At 44.4% G+C, this 20,948-nt stretch overlaps 1 protein-coding gene across 2 annotated transcripts; it reads left to right on the top strand.

Moving 5' to 3' along the window:
* The first annotated feature begins 10 nt into the window (after positions 1-10).
* Positions 11-20,775, top strand: TRIM54 (tripartite motif containing 54). Of its 2 annotated transcripts, none has more exons than XM_072771494.1 (9): positions 11-551; positions 16,189-16,361; positions 16,879-17,050; positions 18,590-18,685; positions 19,318-19,551; positions 19,809-19,831; positions 19,942-20,066; positions 20,222-20,314; positions 20,617-20,775. In XM_072771494.1, exons 1-9 carry the CDS (start codon positions 384-386, stop codon positions 20,631-20,633), a joined length of 1,101 nt encoding a protein of 366 aa, XP_072627595.1. In that variant the 5' UTR covers positions 11-383; the 3' UTR covers positions 20,634-20,775. The 2 variants fall into 2 exon arrangements, with proteins under 2 accessions (XP_072627595.1, XP_072627596.1); XM_072771495.1 differs by having other exon boundaries at positions 23-551; positions 19,812-19,831.
* Positions 20,776-20,948: the final 173 nt, after the last annotated feature.

Genomic DNA, 20,948 nt, shown 5'->3' with positions numbered 1-20,948 from the left:
CCCCCATGTTAAAATTAATCTCCTCTCTGGGAAGTGAGGGACAAACAGTACTGCCCATAGAGTGAACAAGAATCATTTGGGAAACAAAAGGAGAAATTTTCAGGGACAGAATCATTCAGGAAGGGAGGGACAGATAAAGCTACATGTGCCTGGCTGGGGTACAGAGCAAGGAATAAAGAGAAGTATCTGAAAACAGCTATCTGAAGACGAGGTGAATTGTTGGAGGAAGGGACAGGAGAGATAGCAGACCTATTTCAAGAGTGAGCAGTAGAAGGGACCATAAGAATCTACGGGCTGTCTAAAGTAAACGAGGAAGGGTCCAGGGGCAGTGAGGGAAGGCCAGGACTAGGGCCAAGGCCAGGGCAGGCATAATCGCTGAGGGGATGAACTTCACAGTGGGTTTCAAGCCGCTGCTAGGGGATGCACATAGCATGGACAACCTGGAGAAGCAGCTCATTTGCCCCATCTGCCTGGAGATGTTCTCCAAACCGGTGGTGATCCTGCCCTGCCAGCACAACCTGTGCCGAAAGTGTGCCAACGATGTCTTCCAGGTGGGCCAGGGATCGGGGGAGGGCAGGGCCAGGTAAAGCAGTGTAGATTTGTGGGAGACTTCTCATCAGGTCAGAGCTGAGACCAGAAGGTGATGGGGCAGAGTACTCTATGAAGTGGGTGGTGTCTGTCCTGGCGGAAGAGCAGAAGATTCGGGGTCCTAGTAGATCCCAAAGTAAGCATGAGTCAGCAACTGCTCTGCAGGCTGGCAAGGACAGCCTATGCATGCCTGGACAGCAGCTGGAAAGCTGGTATCTGCAGAAGAGAGAAGACCCCCATAGAAACTAGAAACTGGGAGGGAGGTGGTCCTACCCTAAGCTGCTTAACAATCTGTACTGGACTCTCTATTCCAGTCTAGAGTTTCAGATTTTGAGAATGATATGGAAGATTTGGAGAAAATATCAATGAGATAATGAAACATTAAAAAATAAGCCCTATGAGCACAGTCCATGATGAAAGTATTTGTATTTGAGGCCAAGCTTAACACATCCATCTTTTGGGGCAGAGTGGGAGTGGGTAGGAGATTGGGAATTCTCCCCAACTAAAGTTCACACTTGTGCCCCACTCCAGATTGGTCAATAAAGGGGCCTGCTGGTTAAAAAGCATTGTGGTCACTTAAGTAGAGAGAATGTAGAGAAATGCAACCAGCTTTGGTTTATGTGCGGTCATGGGGCAAAGCATAGCTAATCAAATTCACAGATGTCATTTTAGCTACTGGTTTCAAAAAGAAATGCAGCATATACCAGAATGGTTTATAAATGGATTTTCTATTTTGACCTCTGCCACTGGAAGAAAGATCAGAGAAAGTAAGGGGAAAAGTTGCATACACATACACACACACACACACACACCCCTTGCAAATGAAGTAAAATATCTGAATAAACCAGAGCTAGCTAGCTTAGTAGGCAGGGCAGTGTTAAGGAACATCACTAACACATATTCTTCACCTGTATCAGAATTCAGGGAGAAATGTGTTGAACGCAAATGATTTTAAAGTTAACCAAGAAAATGCTTCTTTTTTTTTTTTTTTTTTTTTTTTTTTTTGTTCTTTGGGGCAGCATGTTTGGGAAAAAATAATGGGCTGGCTAAGTCAGGCTGTCCCATAGCTGTGCCCTGTGACCTATCCTTGGCAGTCTGCCATCTTCCTGTTGAAGCCCATTCCCATCTCCTATTCTTCTGTGTCTTAGCCTGCCGTTACATTGTTTGGCTCCAGAATATCTCAGAGCCAAGGATTTTCCCTCTCTGGGAAGGGCTGACTGCTCTGTCTGCTTATCCTGGACATCAAGTCATGTACTAGAGGCTTCGCCTTGCCCACTATTTTAGTTTTCCTCAGGCTAAGTACATTTCTGAACATCCTTCAGTCAGATGCCTAGGAGGGAATGGCAACAAGGTTTTGCCATCACTTTTCATGAATTTGTAGTGAAACATCTTTCCATTAGATCTGGAAATACATGAAAGCAAAGAGAAGTTTTGAAAGTGAAGGTAATCTGTCCTATTAAAAAAAAAAAAAGCCACCAGAGTATCAAAGTACGAAGCATATAGTATCATCGGGCAGAGGGTCCCAGGGAAAAGCTCTCTGTATGGAGGCTACAGAATGTTTAAGTGGCCTCCCTTGTTCTAGTCAGTGCTCTATATCCAGGTGCACCATTTTGGTGCCTTAAAGCTCTGAAATACTGATTGGACCCAGAGAGAACTGAGACTGGGCTGAACCCTATGCAGAATGTTTGGGAAACAACATGGTTCCCAGAACTTTGAGATGGTTCTGTGGATCTGGACTGATATGTCTCTTTTAAAGTGCAGAGCACCCCTGGGCATCCCCCACCAAGGAGAAGAGTGAACAGCTCATTTCCTTGCTCTGCTTTATTTGGGGCAGCCTGGTGGGAGGCTGACCCAGTTCTTTGGCTGCACTTATGTATATACATCTCAGTAGTTCTCCCTCTGAAAGATGAGCATATTTAGTTTTTTCACACATTGCCTCCACATTTTGACAACTGTAGGCATAATCAGATTGTCTGTTTTCTAAGTATGGGAACAAGAATAAGACTTTTGGTAACTCTATCTTAAAACCACTTAGGAAGAATACCCTGAGAACATTGCCTAGAAAGTTAATAGAACTTATAAAAGTTACAGTGTCACACACACACACACACACTTTAAAAAATAGTATAGGAGTTTATAGCATGAAAAATGACTACCTCAGGCTCTCACTTCCCTTCTCCAAATAGAGGTAGCCATTTCCAATTTTCTTGGGTACCCTCCCAGAGATTTTCCATGGATAGGTCCACCTATGTTTGTGTGTTTAAATTACACTCATTGTCCTACATCTGCTTTTGTTCACTTACTCTTTCTGTAGTTGTTCCATCTGCACACATTCAGATCCGCATTTTCATTTTAAAATGGCTGCAGAAGTGTGCCTGGGTGGCTCAGTCTGTTAAGCTTCTGACTCTTGATTGTGGCTCAGGTCATGATCTCAGGATCATGAGATCAAAACCCTGTGTGAGGTTGAGCCTGGGTCCTGCTTGAAATTCTCTTTCTTCCTCTCCCTCTGCCTCTCCCTGCCCTTCCCCCACTCTCGCTCTATAAATAAATAAATAAATGGTTGCATAGTGTTCCATTGTTATGATTGGACTGCAGTCTATTTAAATCAGTCCTCTGAAACATTTAGATGGTGTCCAGTGTTTTGCTGTCCTAAAAACTGCTGTGATGGACAACAAACAAGAATTTTAGGGTATTGTGGGGCACCTTGCTGACTCAGTTGGTAGAGCATGAGATCTTGATCTTGATCTCGGGGTTGTGAGTTCAAGCCCACGTTGGGTACAGAGGTTACTTAAACATTAAATTTTTTTTAAATAAAAGAAGTTTAGAGAATTGTGATTTTATAACATCGGGTTAATTAGAGAGCCAGGAAAAAAAATCTGGAAAGTTAAAACTTTTAATTGAAAATGTTGAACAGTATTAAGGGTTTGGGAGAAAATCATCCAGAATCCTACCTCCCCCAACACAGTGATTTTCACATTTGTGTATTACTTTCAAGCTCCTGTGGCCATGCATATCTTTATATAGCTGCCATCACAATTTAACTAGTTTTATTTAGAACTGTAATACTTCTCTCCCTCACTCTGAATTTAAAGGGAAAAGACACCGAAATATCACATTAACCCCCTCTAATTTCTCCCTCCCTCTTTCTCCACACTTGCACCCACTCAGCTACCAAGCACTTTGACTAGAGGAAAGCTGTTGGTGTGGGAATTTGACACAAACATCTTCCCATGCGTTTCTGTATTTGTAAACTCTATTCACTCCTAAACTCCTTTAAGCAAGCCTTCAGTTTATTTTTATACCTGCCCCCACTTCACTGTGGGCACTTGTTTATGAGCTGCAACCTGTTGTAATTTAACAGACAACCAGAAGGCCTTAGAAGAAGGTTGTTGAGGAACAGCTTTTCTGGAAGGTGTCCATTTAGGGAGAGATTTGCAGATATGAGCATACGAAGAAAAGGGCCACCTGCTCTAATAAGGGGCAGCCTGGGAAAGCTATGACTTCTGTTTCACTCCACCCTGAAATCTAATTCCTTATCGGTTCATTGTAAAGACCTGCTGTCATCAAGGAGAGGCCCATCTCCTGAGGGCACCAGGACCTCCGGAGCCCAACCATGGCAGGTCTCCTTTATGAGAAATCAGTTCACTGAGAGTTTGTGAATGCCATTTACCTTGTAGCAGAGTTAAGGATCTTGCTTACTTGATGGAAGAAACTTACTTAATGGAGAACAAAAACCTAGACTGAGACTAGCTCCTGGGTTCTGATCCCACCAGCTTCTTCCTTTCTTGTCATGTGATGTCAATCGGGCTATTTTACCTCTCAAGCCTGTTGACATATAGATTCAAAGGATGCTTTAACATCCTTGTAATTCTAACAATCTGATTTCACAAATTCAAGAAACCTTATTATGGATTTCTTTTTTTTTTTAAGTTTATTCGCTAATTTTTTTAGTAATCTCTATACCCATCATGGGGCTCGAACTCACATTACTGAGATCAAGAGTAGCATGCTCTTCTGACTAAGCCAGCCAGCCACCCCTGGATTTTCCTTTTTAAAGCATTTTTTATTCTGTTACCAGTGTCCTAATTTTGACTCACTCTTCTGCTTTTCAATCTTCCTTCCAGCCAGTCTCCTGTCACAGAGCCTTGGTGCCAGGCTCTTTGCTAGGTCAGGCAGAGCCAGCCCTCCACTAAGAATCCCTCTCCTACCCACAGCTCAGCTTTTGCCGACATCTGAATTATTCCAAGACTCTTCAATATTTTTCCAAATGTCTGGTCTTCTGTCTACCATTTTCCTGTGGTTTCTCCAGTATACTCTGAAGATCTGGCTCAGAAGACCTGCATGGTCCACTATTCATCATTGGCCAGATCACCATTTTGGGGAGATAGCCTCCAGATCAGCAGGGGGAAGGGCAGAGGGAGAGGGAAAAGGCAGGTTCCCTGCTGAGCAAGGAGCCTGGTGTGTGGCTCAATGTAGGGCTCTATCCCAGGCCCCTGGGATCATGACTTGAGCCGAAGGCAGGTGCCAAACCATTCAAGCCACCCAGGCACCGCTAGATGGAACATTTCTATTAGATGCTATGAAACATTACCAAAAAAAAAAAAAAAAAAAAAAAAGGGAAGTACCATATAGCCTAAAAGACATCTCTCGGCATGTATGCCACACGAAAGCCTTGAACATAGCCTAGAATTAAATTCTATTTATTTACTCCATTCCATTTCATCCTCCACAGTAGAGAAAGAATAGTTATTTCATGTCCTGTAGTTCTATGTGGTCATATACTCTTAGGATTGTTAACAACTCTTTGTGCAATGCTTTATCACTTACAGAGTACGTTCACATGAGTGATTCCATTTGAGTTAGATAGAATGGATGTGATTTCCATTTTATAAGGAGAGCTGGACACAGCTTATAGACATACAAACAGAGGGACAGAGCAGGGACATAAATCTAGGTCTTCTATTTCCTAGAGTCTCTACACATCATCTCATTGGCACAGGAAATTTTTCTCTATGGGACTGACTTTCTTGTGAAAATGTAAGATCTCAGGAAAGAACAAAGACATTTCTGTGTGCAATAGAGCCCATCAGTTATTTTTTCAGTCCTTTTTTGAGTTAAGTACAGGTCTATTGCCATATGCCTCTACACAATTGTTTACAAAAGTTTATATCTTAAAGAAGATGTTAATTCAAAGATGCATTATATCCAGTGTAGTTTATTGAGTTCAGAGCAGGTCTATTCCCTGTACTTCTACACAGTCATCTACAAAAACTTGTATCTTTTTTTTTTACTGTTTTTATTTTAATTCCAGTTAACATACAGTGTTATTTCTTAGTCTTGAAATAGATAAACAGAAGCAGAAGATGGGATTTTGCTAACTTGCTATTAGTCAGTTGAGAGATCGTTAGTCCAATGTAGAGACGATCAGCTATGAAGTTATCATAAGCATGTTGCCGTCCACACCTTAGTATGTGAGATTCCTGTGTGTGGTGAGACCATGTAGAACTTACAATCAGAGCAGGAAGTAATCTATTTTTGGGCCATGGACCCCTTTGTCAGTTTGTAAAGCCTGTGGGCCCTAAAGGCAATGTCTGTGGCTTATGTAAGAAAAATATTTTTAAATGCATAAAATATAACTCCTATGATTATAAAGACACTGGATCATATTAGAACACGGCATGCATTCTCATACATTCTCAACAGGGCTGATATTGCCCCAAGTATATCCACAGCATTAGAATTTCTTGTTATGATTTTATTTTAAAATTTTTATTTAGTTTTTACTTTCATGTAAAAGTTCTCCCCAACTTCATTGAGATATAATTGACAAAATTATACATATTTAACATGTGCAAATTTAAGGATTTGATATTGCGAAATAATCACCATAACCAAGTGACTTAACATATCCATTCCCTCACATAGTTACCACTGTGTGTATGGTGTACTGCTCTCTTAGCAGTTGCCAAGTATACAATATACCATGACTAATTCCAGTCACCATGCTATACATCAGATCTCCAGAACTGATTCATCTTATAATGGAAAGTGTGCACCCTTTGACCAGAATCTTCTCATTTCCCCCAATACTGGGAACCACCTTTCTACTCTATGCTTCTATGAGTTTCGCTTTTGTAGATTTTTGGCACTAAAATTTAATGGGGGAAGGAATTGATATCGGGGGCAGGGAATGTCTTAAAAGATTCCTGGAAGGAGCAGTAATGAATACAAGCTTGAGAAGCACTGGAATAAAAATAAAATAAATAAATAATAAATTAGAACATGTTTGATAGAGTAATGTATGTGCTTCTGGATTAACATATTAAATCACTAGATCAAGCAGTGGGCTTCAAGTAGTTTAGAAGTAGTGATAAGCATAAATTATTTTCGGATATTTGAGCAACAACAATAATGTGATGTGAAAATGCCTGTGATTTCTGTGGGCAACAAAATACCACTAAAACTACTGTGGTTTGTTGCTTACCTTTATAACCTAGGAAATGCCCAGTTTCTGCTAAAGGCTAGTGAAAATCAAGGTGTGATTTTTTTTTTTTTTTTTTTTTTTTTGTCATCCATGTTTACAGAAATCTAGTCAAGGATCTTTGGGGGCTGCATTCCCCAAGTTAAATACTCTTGCATTTCAGGCACCAGCATCTTCCCAAGTATCAGGCTTGAAATGCCTGAATAGTCTTTGACTTTCTCTTCTGCCCCTGACCTAACCATGTCTATGTGAATGGTCAGCCCTACTGATCTACCTCTGGCATCCCTCATCTTTCCAAGATAACTCAGGGAGGGGGTAGGCCCATGACTTGCTTTGACTATGGCACTTGCTTCCCAATTGATCTGTGCCTTTAACCTCTCTCTCTCTTCACACCTATCTAAATTACCTCGCCTAGATTAATATTCACTCTCATTTTCTCTCCTAGTTCAGAAACCTTGCCTACAAAATTAAGTTCAGATCTTTACCCTTGAATTCAAAGCCCTCTGATTTTACCATAATTTTTAAAAAATAAAATTTAAAAGGGATGCTTGGGTGGTTCAGTCCATTAAGCATCTAACCCTTGCTTTCAGCTCAGATCATAATCTCATGGGTCATGAGATTGAGCCCTGCATTGGGCTCTGTGCTCAATGGGAGTCTGCTTGAGGAGTCTCTCCCTCTGCCCTCTCGCCAATCTCTCTCTTTCTCTCTCTCTAAAATAAATAAAATTGGGATGCCTGGGTGGCTCAGCGGTTGAGTGTCTGCCATTGGCTCTGGGTGTCATCCCAGAATTCCAGGATCGAGTCCCACATCAGGCTTTTCACAGGGAGCCTGCATCTCCCTCTGCCTATGTCTCTGTATCTCTCATGAATAAAGTCCTTTAAAAATAATAATAAATAATAAAATAAATAAAATATCTAAAAAAATTAATAAATAACATTTGAAAGCCCTTCATTTAAAAACTTACCTTTCTAGCTGCCCCCCCCCCCATGTCTCCACAGTTTGTAGTTTAAAATCCTATAGTCTCTCTGGTCTCCTAAAACTCTTTACTACCTAGCCGTCTGCTACCTGTGTACTGTCTTCAAATGGTAGTTCTTGAACATCCCCTCCCTTGAACCACCATGGTTCTTTACAGTTCTAGTGGTTTATCTTCGTGGTTTTTATGGCACTCTGGCGCCCCCTTTCCAGTCATGTCAGGACTGAGCATTGCATTTTTTAATATTTTATTTTATTTTTTCTTAAGTACCACATCCGACGTGGTGCTGGAACTCAACCCCAAGATCAAGAGTCGTATGCTCCACCAACTGAGCCAGTAGGCACCCCGAATTTTTAAAAAGTAAAAGTTCTTTTTCAAACCTCAAAGTCTTTTTTTTTTTTTAAGATTTTATTTATTTATTCATAGAGACACACAGAGAGAGAGGCAGAGACACAGGCAGAGGGAGAAGCAGGCTTCATGCAGGGAGCCCAACATGGGACTCGATCCCGGGTCTCCAGGATCAGGCCCTGGGCTGAAGGCAGGCGCCAAACCGCTGAGCCACCTGGGCTGCCCAGCCTCAAAGTCTTTGTACAAAATTTGGAAATTATAAAAAAAAGGAAGGAATAACCCACAATTCTATCACTCAGTAATAATTATTGAAAAAATATTTAACTTTTATTTTTATGCATTTTAAAAGTGATTCCCTATTGAGTGACATTTGAGAAATGTAGATGAATACAAAGAAGAAAATTTTTATTTATTTATTTTTTAAAGATTTTATTTATTTATTCATAGAGACAGAGAGAGAGAGGCAGAGGAGAAGCAGGCATCATAGGGAGAGCCTGATGTGGGACTGGATCCAGGGTCTCCAGGATCACACCCTGGGCTGCAGGCGGCGCTAAACCACTGCACCACCAGGGTTGCCCAGAAGAAAATTTTTAAATCATCCATTTCAAAATTGGGATCCTATTTATAAATTTATATCCTACTTTTTTCATTTAAAATCATAACATGAAAAAAAAATAAAAATAAAATCCTAACATGAGTATCTCCCCGGGCTATGAAGAACTGTGCTAAAGATAATTGCATAATAATTCCATAACTTGTTTAATTGTTCTTCTACTGTCAAATAACCAGTATATTTCCAATATGAAAATAAATTATTATTTATTATGATTACAAAAATAGTACAGGTGTATTATATAAAATTCAAACCTCATAGATAATACAAGTGATAGAACATGTAAATACATCTAAACACACTAGGACTATTTCAGAGATGGGATTTCAGGAACTACTTATATCTGACAGCAAGAGGGTCCTCCATGGATAGCTATGGGGAGGCACAAACAAGAGAGACCTTGGATCACAGGAGTCAAAGTTAGAGATAGTGGCCTCAGTGGTGTGAGAGGGCAAGGTTGTTATAAAAACCACCAGCTCCCTTCCCCATCTCACAGGCAGATACCCTCACAGGTCAGGGTATCTGAAATTCTTTTTTTTTTTTTTAAGATTTTATTTATTTATTCATGAGAAATACAGAGAGAGAGGCAGAGACACAGGCAGAGGGAGAAGCAGGCTCCCTTCAGGGAGCCTGATGGGGAACTCCATCCGAGGACCCTGGGATCATGACCTGAGTGGAAAGCAGGTGCTCAACCACTGAGCCACCCAGGTGCCCTGGCATCTGAAATTCTTAACCATATTATATCCATCAAGGCCCATTGCTCAGGGAACCTCAGCCTTTGGAGGAGGTGCTAAGTGCAGATCCTTCTTTTTAGATATGAGGAGATTGAGACCCTGAGAGAAATTGTTTTCCTAAGGTCATAAATGGCAAATCCAAATCCAGATCTTCAGATCATTGCTACTTTTCATTTATTGTGCTGCTTTAAATGCCTTCTGTTAAAATATAGAAATGATGGGGTGTCTGGGTGGCTCAGTGAGTTAAGCATCTGCCTTTGGCTCAGGTCATGATCCCAGGGTCCTGGCTCCCTGCTCAGCAGGGAGCTTGTTTCTCTCTCTCCCTCTGCTTATGCTCTCTTGCTCTCCCAAATAAATAAAATCTTTAAAAATAATAATAAAATATAGAAATATTACCAAGAAAGGGTAACAATTTTATCCATATATCCAGTATAGATGACTTTCTCAAAATAATCACCCAGCATTTGAAAAAAAAAAAAAATAGGGGGGGACATGAGACAAGTTTCGATTGAGGAGGGAGTCAGGAAAGGGTTAGAGTGACTCCCCAGATTTCATTCTCGTTTTGCCTTCCTAATTTTTGCCATAGCTGTGTACCACCTGTGCTATGATTGATTATTTCTCTTAAAAGGACTCACTTTTGAAGCGTATTAAATATTTACTTGATCTTCATTCTAAATGACAAAATCCTCGAAAAATCACTAGCTATATGGACTGGTTATTTTTTCTAATATGCACAAATTAAATACATGAAAATTTTCAGTGTCCATCCTTATACCACCTAAAATCTTCATGCCTTTCATCAGTATGTATACCATACTTGGGGAAACACTGAGCTAGCTCACAGATAACACAGAGTGGGCCTCTAAGCAACATGAATGTGCCAAGAATTAAAGAGCATGGAAAACCCAAAAGATAAACTTAACTGGGGGATCCCTGGGTGGCTCAGTGGTTTAATGCCTGTCTTTGGCCCAGGGCATGACCCTGGAGTCCCAAGATCGAGTCCCAAGATCGAGTCCCAAGATCGAGTCCCACATCAGGCTTCCTGCATGGAGCCTGCTTCTCCCTCTGCCTGTGTCTCTACCTCTGTGTGTGTGTGTGTGTCTCTCAGGAATAAAAAAATAAAAATATTAAAAAAAAAGATAAACTCAGCTATTTCATTATTAGTCACATTTAGCAGTAATGTGAAAGGGTGCACGTGTGCGCTCACACACAAACGCAGACACACACACATATGCATGCCAGGGACTGACTAGCAAAGGATGTGGGGCATGGAGGTGGGTAGAGGAAACAGTGCTGAAGCAATCACAGAAAGGAGGGGATGCCCTGGAGCTTAAGAGGAAAGCCAGCCAGCTCGCCCAGGTAGGATATGACAGGAGGACCTGAGCTTTGGCAGGAGACTATGGGACCCGTGGATGGCTGGGAAACCTGTGGTGGGCTGTGGTACCTACTCCAGGGAGCAGCACCAGCCAAACTGCAAAGAAGGCAGAGGTGTGACCCCCTCCCTACTACCTGCTATTGAGCTCTCCAGCTCTCCAGAAAGGTGCTCTTCAAACAAAGGATTTAGATTGGACTTGCTGAAACCGATTGTCTTTCAGACCCCTGGGTCCCAAGAGAATGGCAGTGATTAGCCAATGGGATGAGCTGCTAAAATGTCTTTACAGGCAGGGCAAGTGGGGAAGAGGTAGTGTGCTTTCTGGTCCACCTGAGTCTGAAGGGTTTTTAAAAAAAATTTTTTAGGGGCACTTAGGTGGCTCAGTGGTTAAGCACCTGAATTCTTGTTTGGGCTCATCAGTGATCTCATGGAATTGTGATCTCATGGGGTCTCAAGATTGAGCACTCAGCAGGGGATCTACTTGGGGATTCTCTCTCTGCTCCTCCCCTCACTCTCTCTCTCCCCTTCTCTCCAATGAGTAAATCTTTTAAAAAACAACAATAAAAAAACCAACCTACTTTTTAAAGATTGTGGCACAATGCATAATATATGTTTATCATCTTAACTATTCTTTAGTGTGTAGTTCAATGTCATTAACTATATTCACATTGTTGTATAACCATTCCAAACTGAAACTCTGTACCCACTAAAATAACAACCCACTGCCACACTCCCTAGGCCCTGGCAACCCCCATCCTACTTTTTATCTCTGTGAATTTGACTATTTCAGGTACCTCATATAAGAGGGATCATGCAATATTTGTCCTTTCGTGATAGGCTGATTTCACCTAGCACAATGTCCTCAAGGGTGACCCATACCGTACCATGTAGTCCTGATTACTTTTATCCTGCTATTTTCCACTACCATCTATGTGACTTCTATCAGCGTCATGCATTCTACTTCCCACTATAGTGTCAAATGTGGATTTTGTTTCTATGCTGATAAGATATTTTACATGATTTCTTAATTCTGCCAGTTCAATTCTCTTCTCTAGCTCTGATCACTTATAGCTCTTCTTTAAAAAAAAAAAAAAAGTATTTATTTATTTATTTATTTATTTATTTATTTATTTATTTATTTATAGAGCATGAGAGAGAGTGCACACACACAGGGTGTGGGTGGTGGCAAGGAGCAGAGGGAAAGAGACAAGAAAACTCAGCATAAAGCCCAGAGCCAGATGCGGGGCTCAACCACACAACCCTGAGATTATGATCTGAACTGAAATTAAGAGTCAGCCACTTAGCCAACTGAGCCACCCAGTGCCCCTTTACTTACATCTCTTCTTTAATCAAAGAGACTATGTTTTCTTTATTTCTTTAAAAAGGTTAGACTGAGTTTCTTTTTTCTTTTTTTTTTTTTGAAAGAGTTTCTTAGAGCAATTCTTCTTCCGAAATATTCTTCCTCTGTCCTTTGCTTGTCATGCCTCTTTTTCCTTTTTTTTTTTTTTTTTAATTTATTATCTTGGCTTATATCTCCTATTGGATCCTTTCTGCTTGCCATTCCTCTTTGAATAGGGGTAGTTCTATTTGAGGCTGAGGGTGAATCCTTTACTCAACCCTCTGTTTACCTTGGCTTTCTTCCACTGTTCACTTAAATCTAAACTGGCTAGCTAGATATTATCATTGATTTGCAATCTCTGTTTAGTCCTTTGGCTTCTTTGGTGAATTAGAGGGGTATGACCTGGATTAGTAGGCAATTGAGTGTCTCAGTTTGGTTCTGTTGCCTCAGAACACTTTTCACACATAATCTGAGGAACTGTCTCTCGGCGGGGCATGTGGAAATCCATGGGAGGAAGTCTCCCTGAGATTTGAGCTATTTCCTTTCCTTTTCACAGACAAATAGGTCATTCTGGTTGCAAGCTGGGCCCTTATCTTGCTTTGTTGGGTTTGGGTTTGATGGCTCATATTTTGTTTATCTCTGCTCAAATAACATCAGTCCACAGTTGCACAGCTGACTTACATTGTTTTTCCTTTCCTTTATGAAGGGTTGGTTAAACAGATTCACTAAAATCTGTTTAGCCTGAGATTCAGAGAGGCAAATGTTAGCTCTGGGCATCATTCTTCAGGTGGCCTCAATTTTATTGCATCTGACAATGTGGTATATTGATTTTTAGGGTGGACTCTGGGGTCAGAGTGCTTGAGTTCAAATATTGGTTCTGCCACCCATTATCTGATGACCGTGAGCAATTGATTTAACATCTCTCGGCTACAATTTCCTATCTTTGAAATGCAGCTAATAGTAGTACCTATTTCATAAGGTTGATAAGAGGCTTAAATGAGTTAATACAAATGAAAGGACTTAGAGCAAAACCTGGCATAAAGTATGTGCCCAATTAGCCACTGTTACTATAGCTCCTATAGTCCAAGTGAGGGAGTAAATGTTCATTTTCTCCACCATATTTACAAGAAATTCTTGAGGGTTAAATTCAGTGATGCCTGGGAAGCCCATAGCGTGGTGCTCAATACATAATAGGCCCTCAAAACATGTGTCAAATGTTAAATAATGAGTATGGAGAAAGGGGGGAGACAGTGTGGGAGGAAAATAGGTGAAAGACACTACTCAGAAGTTTGTGCTCTGCCCTAAGACTTTAGAATATTGCCCCCTTTCCAGCCATTCAAACATTCACTGAGCACCTTCAGATGCTAGCCACCAGCTAATCAAAGAGAAGTAAGATCCCTCCAGGGTTAGGGTTCTCCCAACACATCCTTACTCACTTGTATTATAAATAATGAAAGCTAATTGTATTAAGCAAAAGCCAGGTGTTCTTACACTTTAACCCATTCCCTAAACTAAACTCAGCAGTATTGATACAATTCTAGCTATGGAGAAGGACAAAGGCACAGACACAACCTTGGATAATCTCAAATTAAACCATTTGGCTTTATGATGGCCTGAAGTGTTAACTTCTTATAATTTACAAGAAATCCCCCCAAAATGTGACATTTGTGGCATGCAAGTCACTCTTGCCAAGACAGGTTTGCGCACTTCACAGGAGCCACATTTCCTGCCTTGTCTACATCTCTTGCTTTTAAAGGTTCAAACAAGACCGTGGACTTGGATGCCCTCTATGTATTCTGGGTGCTGTCACACACACATAAGGGGCCCTCTGGCTGATAACCAGTATAAGGATTTGGAGAATTTCATCAAACTCACCCACAGGAAATACATCTAAATTTTCAAAGTCATAGGTGACTATTTTCTTCATTACTCTCTCTGAGTCCATGGTCTTCCAGCCAGTCAAGACTAGGTCCTCCAGTAAATGACAGAAAACCCAAAATAGCACTGGCTTAAGGAAGCTAAAAATGTGTTTCTTCTCTCAAGCAGAAATATAGGTAGGCACTCCAGGACTGCTTCATCAGAGACTCACTTCTTTTATCTTGTTGCCATTGTCATCATGTGACTACCTCCTGGCTCAACATGGCTGCTTCAACTTGAGCCATTCCATCTTCATTCCAGCCAGCAGGAAGGAGAAAAGAGTAGGCGGTGCCCCTCCCATTATAGACACTTCCTAGAAATGGCACAAAACATTGCTATCTACATCCCAGAATGCAGTCGCCTGGTCACACTCAGCTGGAAGGGAGGCTTGCACACACAGCCTTTATTCCATGTGTCTTGGTTAAAAAATTCAGAGGCTCTATTATTGAGGACAAGGTGAATATGGAAGAACAAGAAGTCTCTGCCAGTCTCTTATCTCTGCTGCTGTCCATAGTGGACTCTTTTGTCTTCTCTGAAGACCAGCTTTTCTGTTCACACTTTCTGACCTCTCCCACTTTCCACTTCCACTTGCACAAGACTACAGGTGGCCACAGTCAACTTTTTGCCTAACTCCACAGGTCTTTTCAGTTTCAAAGCTGCAAGTGGTCTAGCCACCGCCACTTCCCAGTTTCAATTCCAAATTCTGGAGAGCAAATTTGATTGGTTCTGCTTGGATCAGGTGATCACTTTCTCAACTCTGAGCCAATCATCTGTGGCCTGGACCGTGGCAGGGTTCTTGCTTTTAGGATGGGATGGAGCAAGTTCTCTTAGAGGTGTAAGTGATGACCATCTCTTGTAAATCTTCCTTCTGAGCTCACTCTTTTTTTTTTTTTTAATTTTTATTTATTTATGATAGTCACAGAGAGAGAGAGAGAGAGAGAGAGAGAGAGGCAAAGACATAGGCAGAGGGAGAAGCAGGCTCCATGCACCGGGAGCCCGACGTGGGATTCCATCCCGGGTCTCCAGGATTGCGCCCTGGGCCGAAGGCAGGCGCCAAACCGCTGCGCCACCCAGGGGTCCCTGAGCTCACTCTTATCATACATAATACCCAGCTTGCTGGATGTAGTTGTCGGTTTGCTGGGTTTGCTTGCCTTTAGGGCAGGGATGTGTTTGTTTATATCTTATCCCCAGGGCTTCACAATTACCTGGCATGCTTAATATTTGTTGTAGAATAAATAATTCAATCTAGTCCTTAATTTTACAGAGATTGAATGCTTGCTCAAATTTACACAGTAGAACAGTGTTAGGGGCAGCAGTCCTGACTCAGTCTCTAAAATAGTTTCCTAGAATTACCCAGCATGACATGGCTTGTGTGCCCCATTGTTCAGCATTTGTTTCAACTTCCCTGCCAACGGCTCCAGAGAATCTCCCCCAGATGTGGTCCAAGAGAGCCTCAGGAGGACATCGCCTGCACCACAGAATCCATTTCCAATCTTGGCCTTCCTGTCAACATCAGTGTCTCCCCACATGTGCAAGCTGGGCCTTTTTGAAGAGATTCCATCCTGACTGGGCCTTTACCAAAGTTAGGCTCTGGGTGCAGGGATACTTAAGAAGTAATGAGGCAACAGTGGGAAATAAGATCTCCATGGCTACCCATCTGAGCTGCTCTCAGAGGAGGAAGGCCCCGCCATTGGAAAGAGCTGATGTCTCCTCTTCCACCATTCTCCTGCACCTCAGCCCTTTCCTGACCTTTCCTCCTGCCTCCTCCCTGTTCCCTCATGCCTGCCTCACTGCCTGTTCTCTCATGCTACTTGTCTCTATAGGCCTCGAACCCTCTGTGGCAATCCCGGGGCTCCACCACTGTGTCTTCAGGAGGCCGTTTCCGCTGCCCATCTTGCAGGCATGAGGTTGTCCTGGACAGACATGGTGTGTATGGCCTGCAGCGAAACCTGCTAGTAGAGAACATTATTGACATTTACAAGCAGGAGTCTTCCCGGTGAGCTGTTGGGACCTCTTGTCTCTCTAAGGAGCAGGGCCTGGGACACAGAGGGGGAACTCATCAGCCAAAAGGGAAGGGCTGAAATGACCAGCCTGTTTCTTTAGTTTAGAGATAAGAGTGCCGGACCCTAGGAGGGGGAAGGACTTGCCCCAGGTCACCCAGCTCAGGGGTCTCTGATCCTGGTCATGCTTCCCTTGCACCCTCTCCAGCTGGGGAGTGGCTGGTGGTCCACCAGCAAAGTCCTTGCCAGCCCTCTGTGACGTCCTGCCCTGTGAGACTTCCTTGCCCCCTGGAATAGAGGCTGTTCTCGAATCTAGCTCTTTGTATTCCTCTAATGAAGAGCACTATGGAAGTCACTCACCTGCTCAGCCCCAGCCCCAGCCCCAGCTGTGACTGGTAGCTGGCAAAGGCTGAAGAGAAGGTATTCCTGGGGCCCCACAATCGTAGGACCCACCTCTCTCCAGCCTGGCCACTGACCCTTGACCCTTCTGCCACCCTGCCCGCTCCCCTCCAGGCCACTGCACTCCAAGGCCGAGCAACACCTCATGTGTGAGGAGCACGAAGAGGAGAAGATCAATATCTACTGCCTGAGCTGTGAAGTGCCCACCTGCTCTCTCTGTAAGGTCTTCGGTGCCCACAAGGACTGTGAGGTGGCCCCACTGCCCACCATTTACAAACGTCAGAAGGTATCAAGCAGTGGAGGGAGCAGGCATGGTGGGGCTGGGGACAGTGAACAGGGTCTCCAACTTCAGCCTCTCATTCCACTTGGTTTTAAAGGCTGGCAGATCAGGGCTACAGTCCCAGCTCTATGCATGACTCAGTGTGACCTTAGGTAAGTCACTCGACCTCTCTGACCCTGACTTTCCTCACTTATAAAATGAGGGTGAAAATGCCAACTTGTAAAGTTATTTTAAGGATACAATTAGATGGATACAAGCAACTTCAGTTTGGCAGCCTAGATACTCTCCAGGCCCTCTCACTACCACACAACTACATTTGACATAAAACATAATTTTAAAACTATATCAGTGGGGCACCCGTGTGGCTCAGTCGGTTGAGCATCTGACTCTTGATTTCAAATCAGGTCATGATTTCAGGGTTGTGAGATCAAGCTGCATGTTGGGCTCCATGCTCTACTTTGAGATCCTCTCCCTCTGCCCCTCCCCCTAGTCTCTCTCTCTCATGAACAAAATGAATCTTTTAAAAAAGGGAAATAAAAATTATATCAGAGGACAAATGTTGGCAGTATTCCTGAGCTAGACAGCTGAGACTATGCCTCCAGACTCCTGAAAGGTGGACACCTGAACTGAAGACCTCCACAAATCTTGGGTTAAACTGGAATCTCAGGAACTAAGGTAGTCAGATGTGCCACCGGCTTTTGACAAAAGCAAATGCAGAATCTGCGTGGAGGAAACCCACCCAATTTAGGCTCTTAGGGTTTCCTTAGATTAAGAACAACAAAATATTAATTCAAAAGTGAAGATACAGAAAGAAGTGTACCTGAGTGAAGTCGGTAGAAACCAAAATTAGAGATTAGACCTCTGAGGAATTCAGATATTGGAAATATTAAAGAATTGGGAATTACTGTGCATAAAATGATTTCTTAAAAGGATGGAATAAAACCTTAGCAATAATAGATTGCCAAACATGCAGATTTAACAAAGAGCCAAATAGAGCTTTTAAAAATGAAAATGTGATTGTTGAAATAAGACATCCAAAGGGTAAATTAAATGACAGATTCCTCTGAAGAAAGAATTAGCAAACAGGAAGGCAGGCCTGAAAAAGTAGCCTAGGATGCAGCACTGGGAGAGGAGAAGGATGAGCACATATGTCTCCTCAGAGTCACAGAATGAGCAAATAAAGAGAATGGAGATGAGGTAATAGTATCCTAAGGAATAATTACGAAGAATTTTTCTGAATTGATGGAAGGCGTGAATCTACAGACGAAGCATTTAGTCCAGGGCCTGGCAATTGGTGGATATTTGGCAAATGTCTGTCCCTTTCTCATTTGTTGATGGAGGCCCTCCTCTTTCCATCTCCTTACAGAATCCACAAATGTGCTTTCACACTTCTTGGACAGTACCAAGCCACTAGATCTCTGGAATAGCTACACTGCTGGTGGAGTGGAGGGACAGTCCTCTCCTAGGCAGCCCTGGCTGGGGTGGGAAGGGTACAGCTCTAGACAGGGTCCTCCAGCTCTAAGTGCTGGCCTGTGTGTGTGGCAGAGCGAGCTCAGTGATGGCATCGCAATGCTGGTGGCAGGCAACGACCGTGTGCAAGCAGTGATCACACAGATGGAGGAAGTGTGCCAGACCATCGAGGTGAGTCTGGGTTGGGAGAGAGGGGAAATTTCTGGGTTCCTGGTGGAGGAGGGAATCACAATTAGTGGGATATGCTTAGCCAAGCTACTAGGTTTGAGTTCCCAGGGTAGCTCCGTGACTTTGGTCCAGTTACTTCACTTCTCTATGCTTTGTTTTAAACATATAAAATAATGATAATAATATGATGGCTACCTCACTGGATATTTTTGAGAATTAAATGAGATAATATAAGTAAAAACTAGGACCAGAGATACTTCCGAACTCCTTTAAAATATTGTATTTGCTAAAGAGAGAAAATCTCAAATTTTCACAAGAAAAAAAATTGTAACTATATGTAATGATAGATAACTAGACTTGTGATCATTTCACAATATGTACAAATATGATCATTTCACAATATGTACATTTCACTACATTGTACATCTGAAACTAATATAATGCTAAAAGTCAATTATATCCCAATTTTTAAAAATCTTGTAATTGGTATTACTGAAAAGACCTGGGTTATCAGCAGCCCGTGGCTATGGGTGGGGTACTTTCCTTCCTGTCTGTGCCGCCTGTTTACTGGGGAGTGGGACAAGTAGGTGCGTGCTCTCCCAGCTAGAAATCTTATCCTTGCTCCGCTCTTTCAGGACAACAGCCGGAGGCAGAAGCAGCTGCTTAACCAGAGGTTCGAGGCCCTGTGCTCCGTGCTGGAGGAGCGCAAGGCCGAGCTGCTGCAGGCGCTGGCCCGCGAGCAGGAGGAGAAGCTGCAGCGCGTCCGGGGCCTCATCCGCCAGTATGGAGACCACCTAGAAGCCTCCTCTAAGCTCGTGGAGTCCGCCATCCAGTCCATGGAGGAGCCACAGATGGCGCTGTACCTCCAGGTGGGCGCTGGGGGAGGGCGGGAGGCCGCAGAGTGGCGGCAGTGGGGGCCTTGGCACCAGGAGGGCTGGGCTCCAGTCTTACCTCTGGCAGCCAACTGCCCCACGGCCTCGGGCAAGTCACCCAGTCTGAGTCTGTTTTCTCCTCAACGACCCGGGATATGCATCCGCGCCTACCGCGCAGGACTGTGGGCGCCAGCAATGGGACTTTGCCAGCGCTTGGCGCGGTGCTTACGCTCACCCTCCCTTCTTCCCTGCAGCAGGCCAAGGAGCTGATCAATAAGTGAGTAGGCGGAGCGGGAGAGGCAAAGAGGGGCTGCCTGGGCTCGGCTGCCCCGCAGAGCGGGTTGAGGGTGCTGCGGCGACTCCAGCTGAGCGGCTGCCGCGCCGCAGGGTCGGGACAATGTCGAAAGTGGAGCTGGCAGGACGGCCAGAACCGGGCTATGAAAGCATGGAGCAGTTCACCGTGAGCGTGGAGCACGTGGCCGAAATGCTGAGGACCATCGACTTCCAGCCCGGTGAGGGAGTGAGGATGGGAGGGGGCGGCGGGCGCTGGGACTGGGCGTCCCGAGGCGACGCGGGGAAGGGGGACGGGGGACGGGGCGGGGGGGGGGGGGGAGGTCGCGGCCAGAGAAGCAGGGACTCCACCTCACGGGGTCTTCCTGGGGGACAGGCGCTTCCGGGGAGGAAGAGGATGAGGAGGTGGCATTGGACGGGGAAGAGGGCAGCGCAGGGCCGGAGGAAGAGCGGCCGGATGGGCCGGAAGGTGAGTGTGGCCCGAGGGGCCTGGCGGGGCTGGCTCGACGCCCCGGGCCCCTCTGCAGTGAGGCCGCCCTGCGGCACCAGCGATCTTTGGTGGCCTCCCCACCCCCAGCGGGAGGGGCGCCCCCTAGCGCGCGTGCAGAAGTACACTCTCTTTCCCACCAGCCTTTCCTCTGGGGCTTTGGGAGACCAGGTTGGGTCGGGAGGTAGAGGAGAAAGCCACGTGGCTGGGGGAGAAGGGGCGAGCTGGGGTTCGGAGCTGCCTTGTTCCTCTGGAACGCCCGCCCACCGAGCTTTCTTTCCCAGGCACTGGCGGGCACTGAGCTGCTCCCTGTTGGGGAGCCCGCGCACCGGGGCCTGGCGCTGGGGTCGCGGAGGACCTGCTCAGAGACCGCTGCGCCACCCAGCTCGGCGCCCAGCCGCGGGGGAGGGGCTCAATAAAGGGCTAATGTGTTCAGACCCGCAGCTCCTTTCACTGCTCACTCTCAGTCTCGGCTTCCGAGTGACCCCATCACCATCCTGCCCTTCTCCGGATCCGGGCCCATTTGAGGGACGGAAGTGGAATGACCCCTGCGGGGCATCTCCTTGGTATCAAGCACGGTTTGGCGAGCTCAGTGCCAAGGGAAAAGGGTCGGGGT

The sequence above is a fragment of the Canis lupus genome, chromosome 12 (genome assembly GCF_048164855.1).
Source record: "Canis lupus baileyi chromosome 12, mCanLup2.hap1, whole genome shotgun sequence".
NCBI lineage: Eukaryota > Metazoa > Chordata > Mammalia > Carnivora > Canidae > Canis > Canis lupus.
This window is presented reverse-complemented; position numbering and strand designations above follow the sequence as displayed.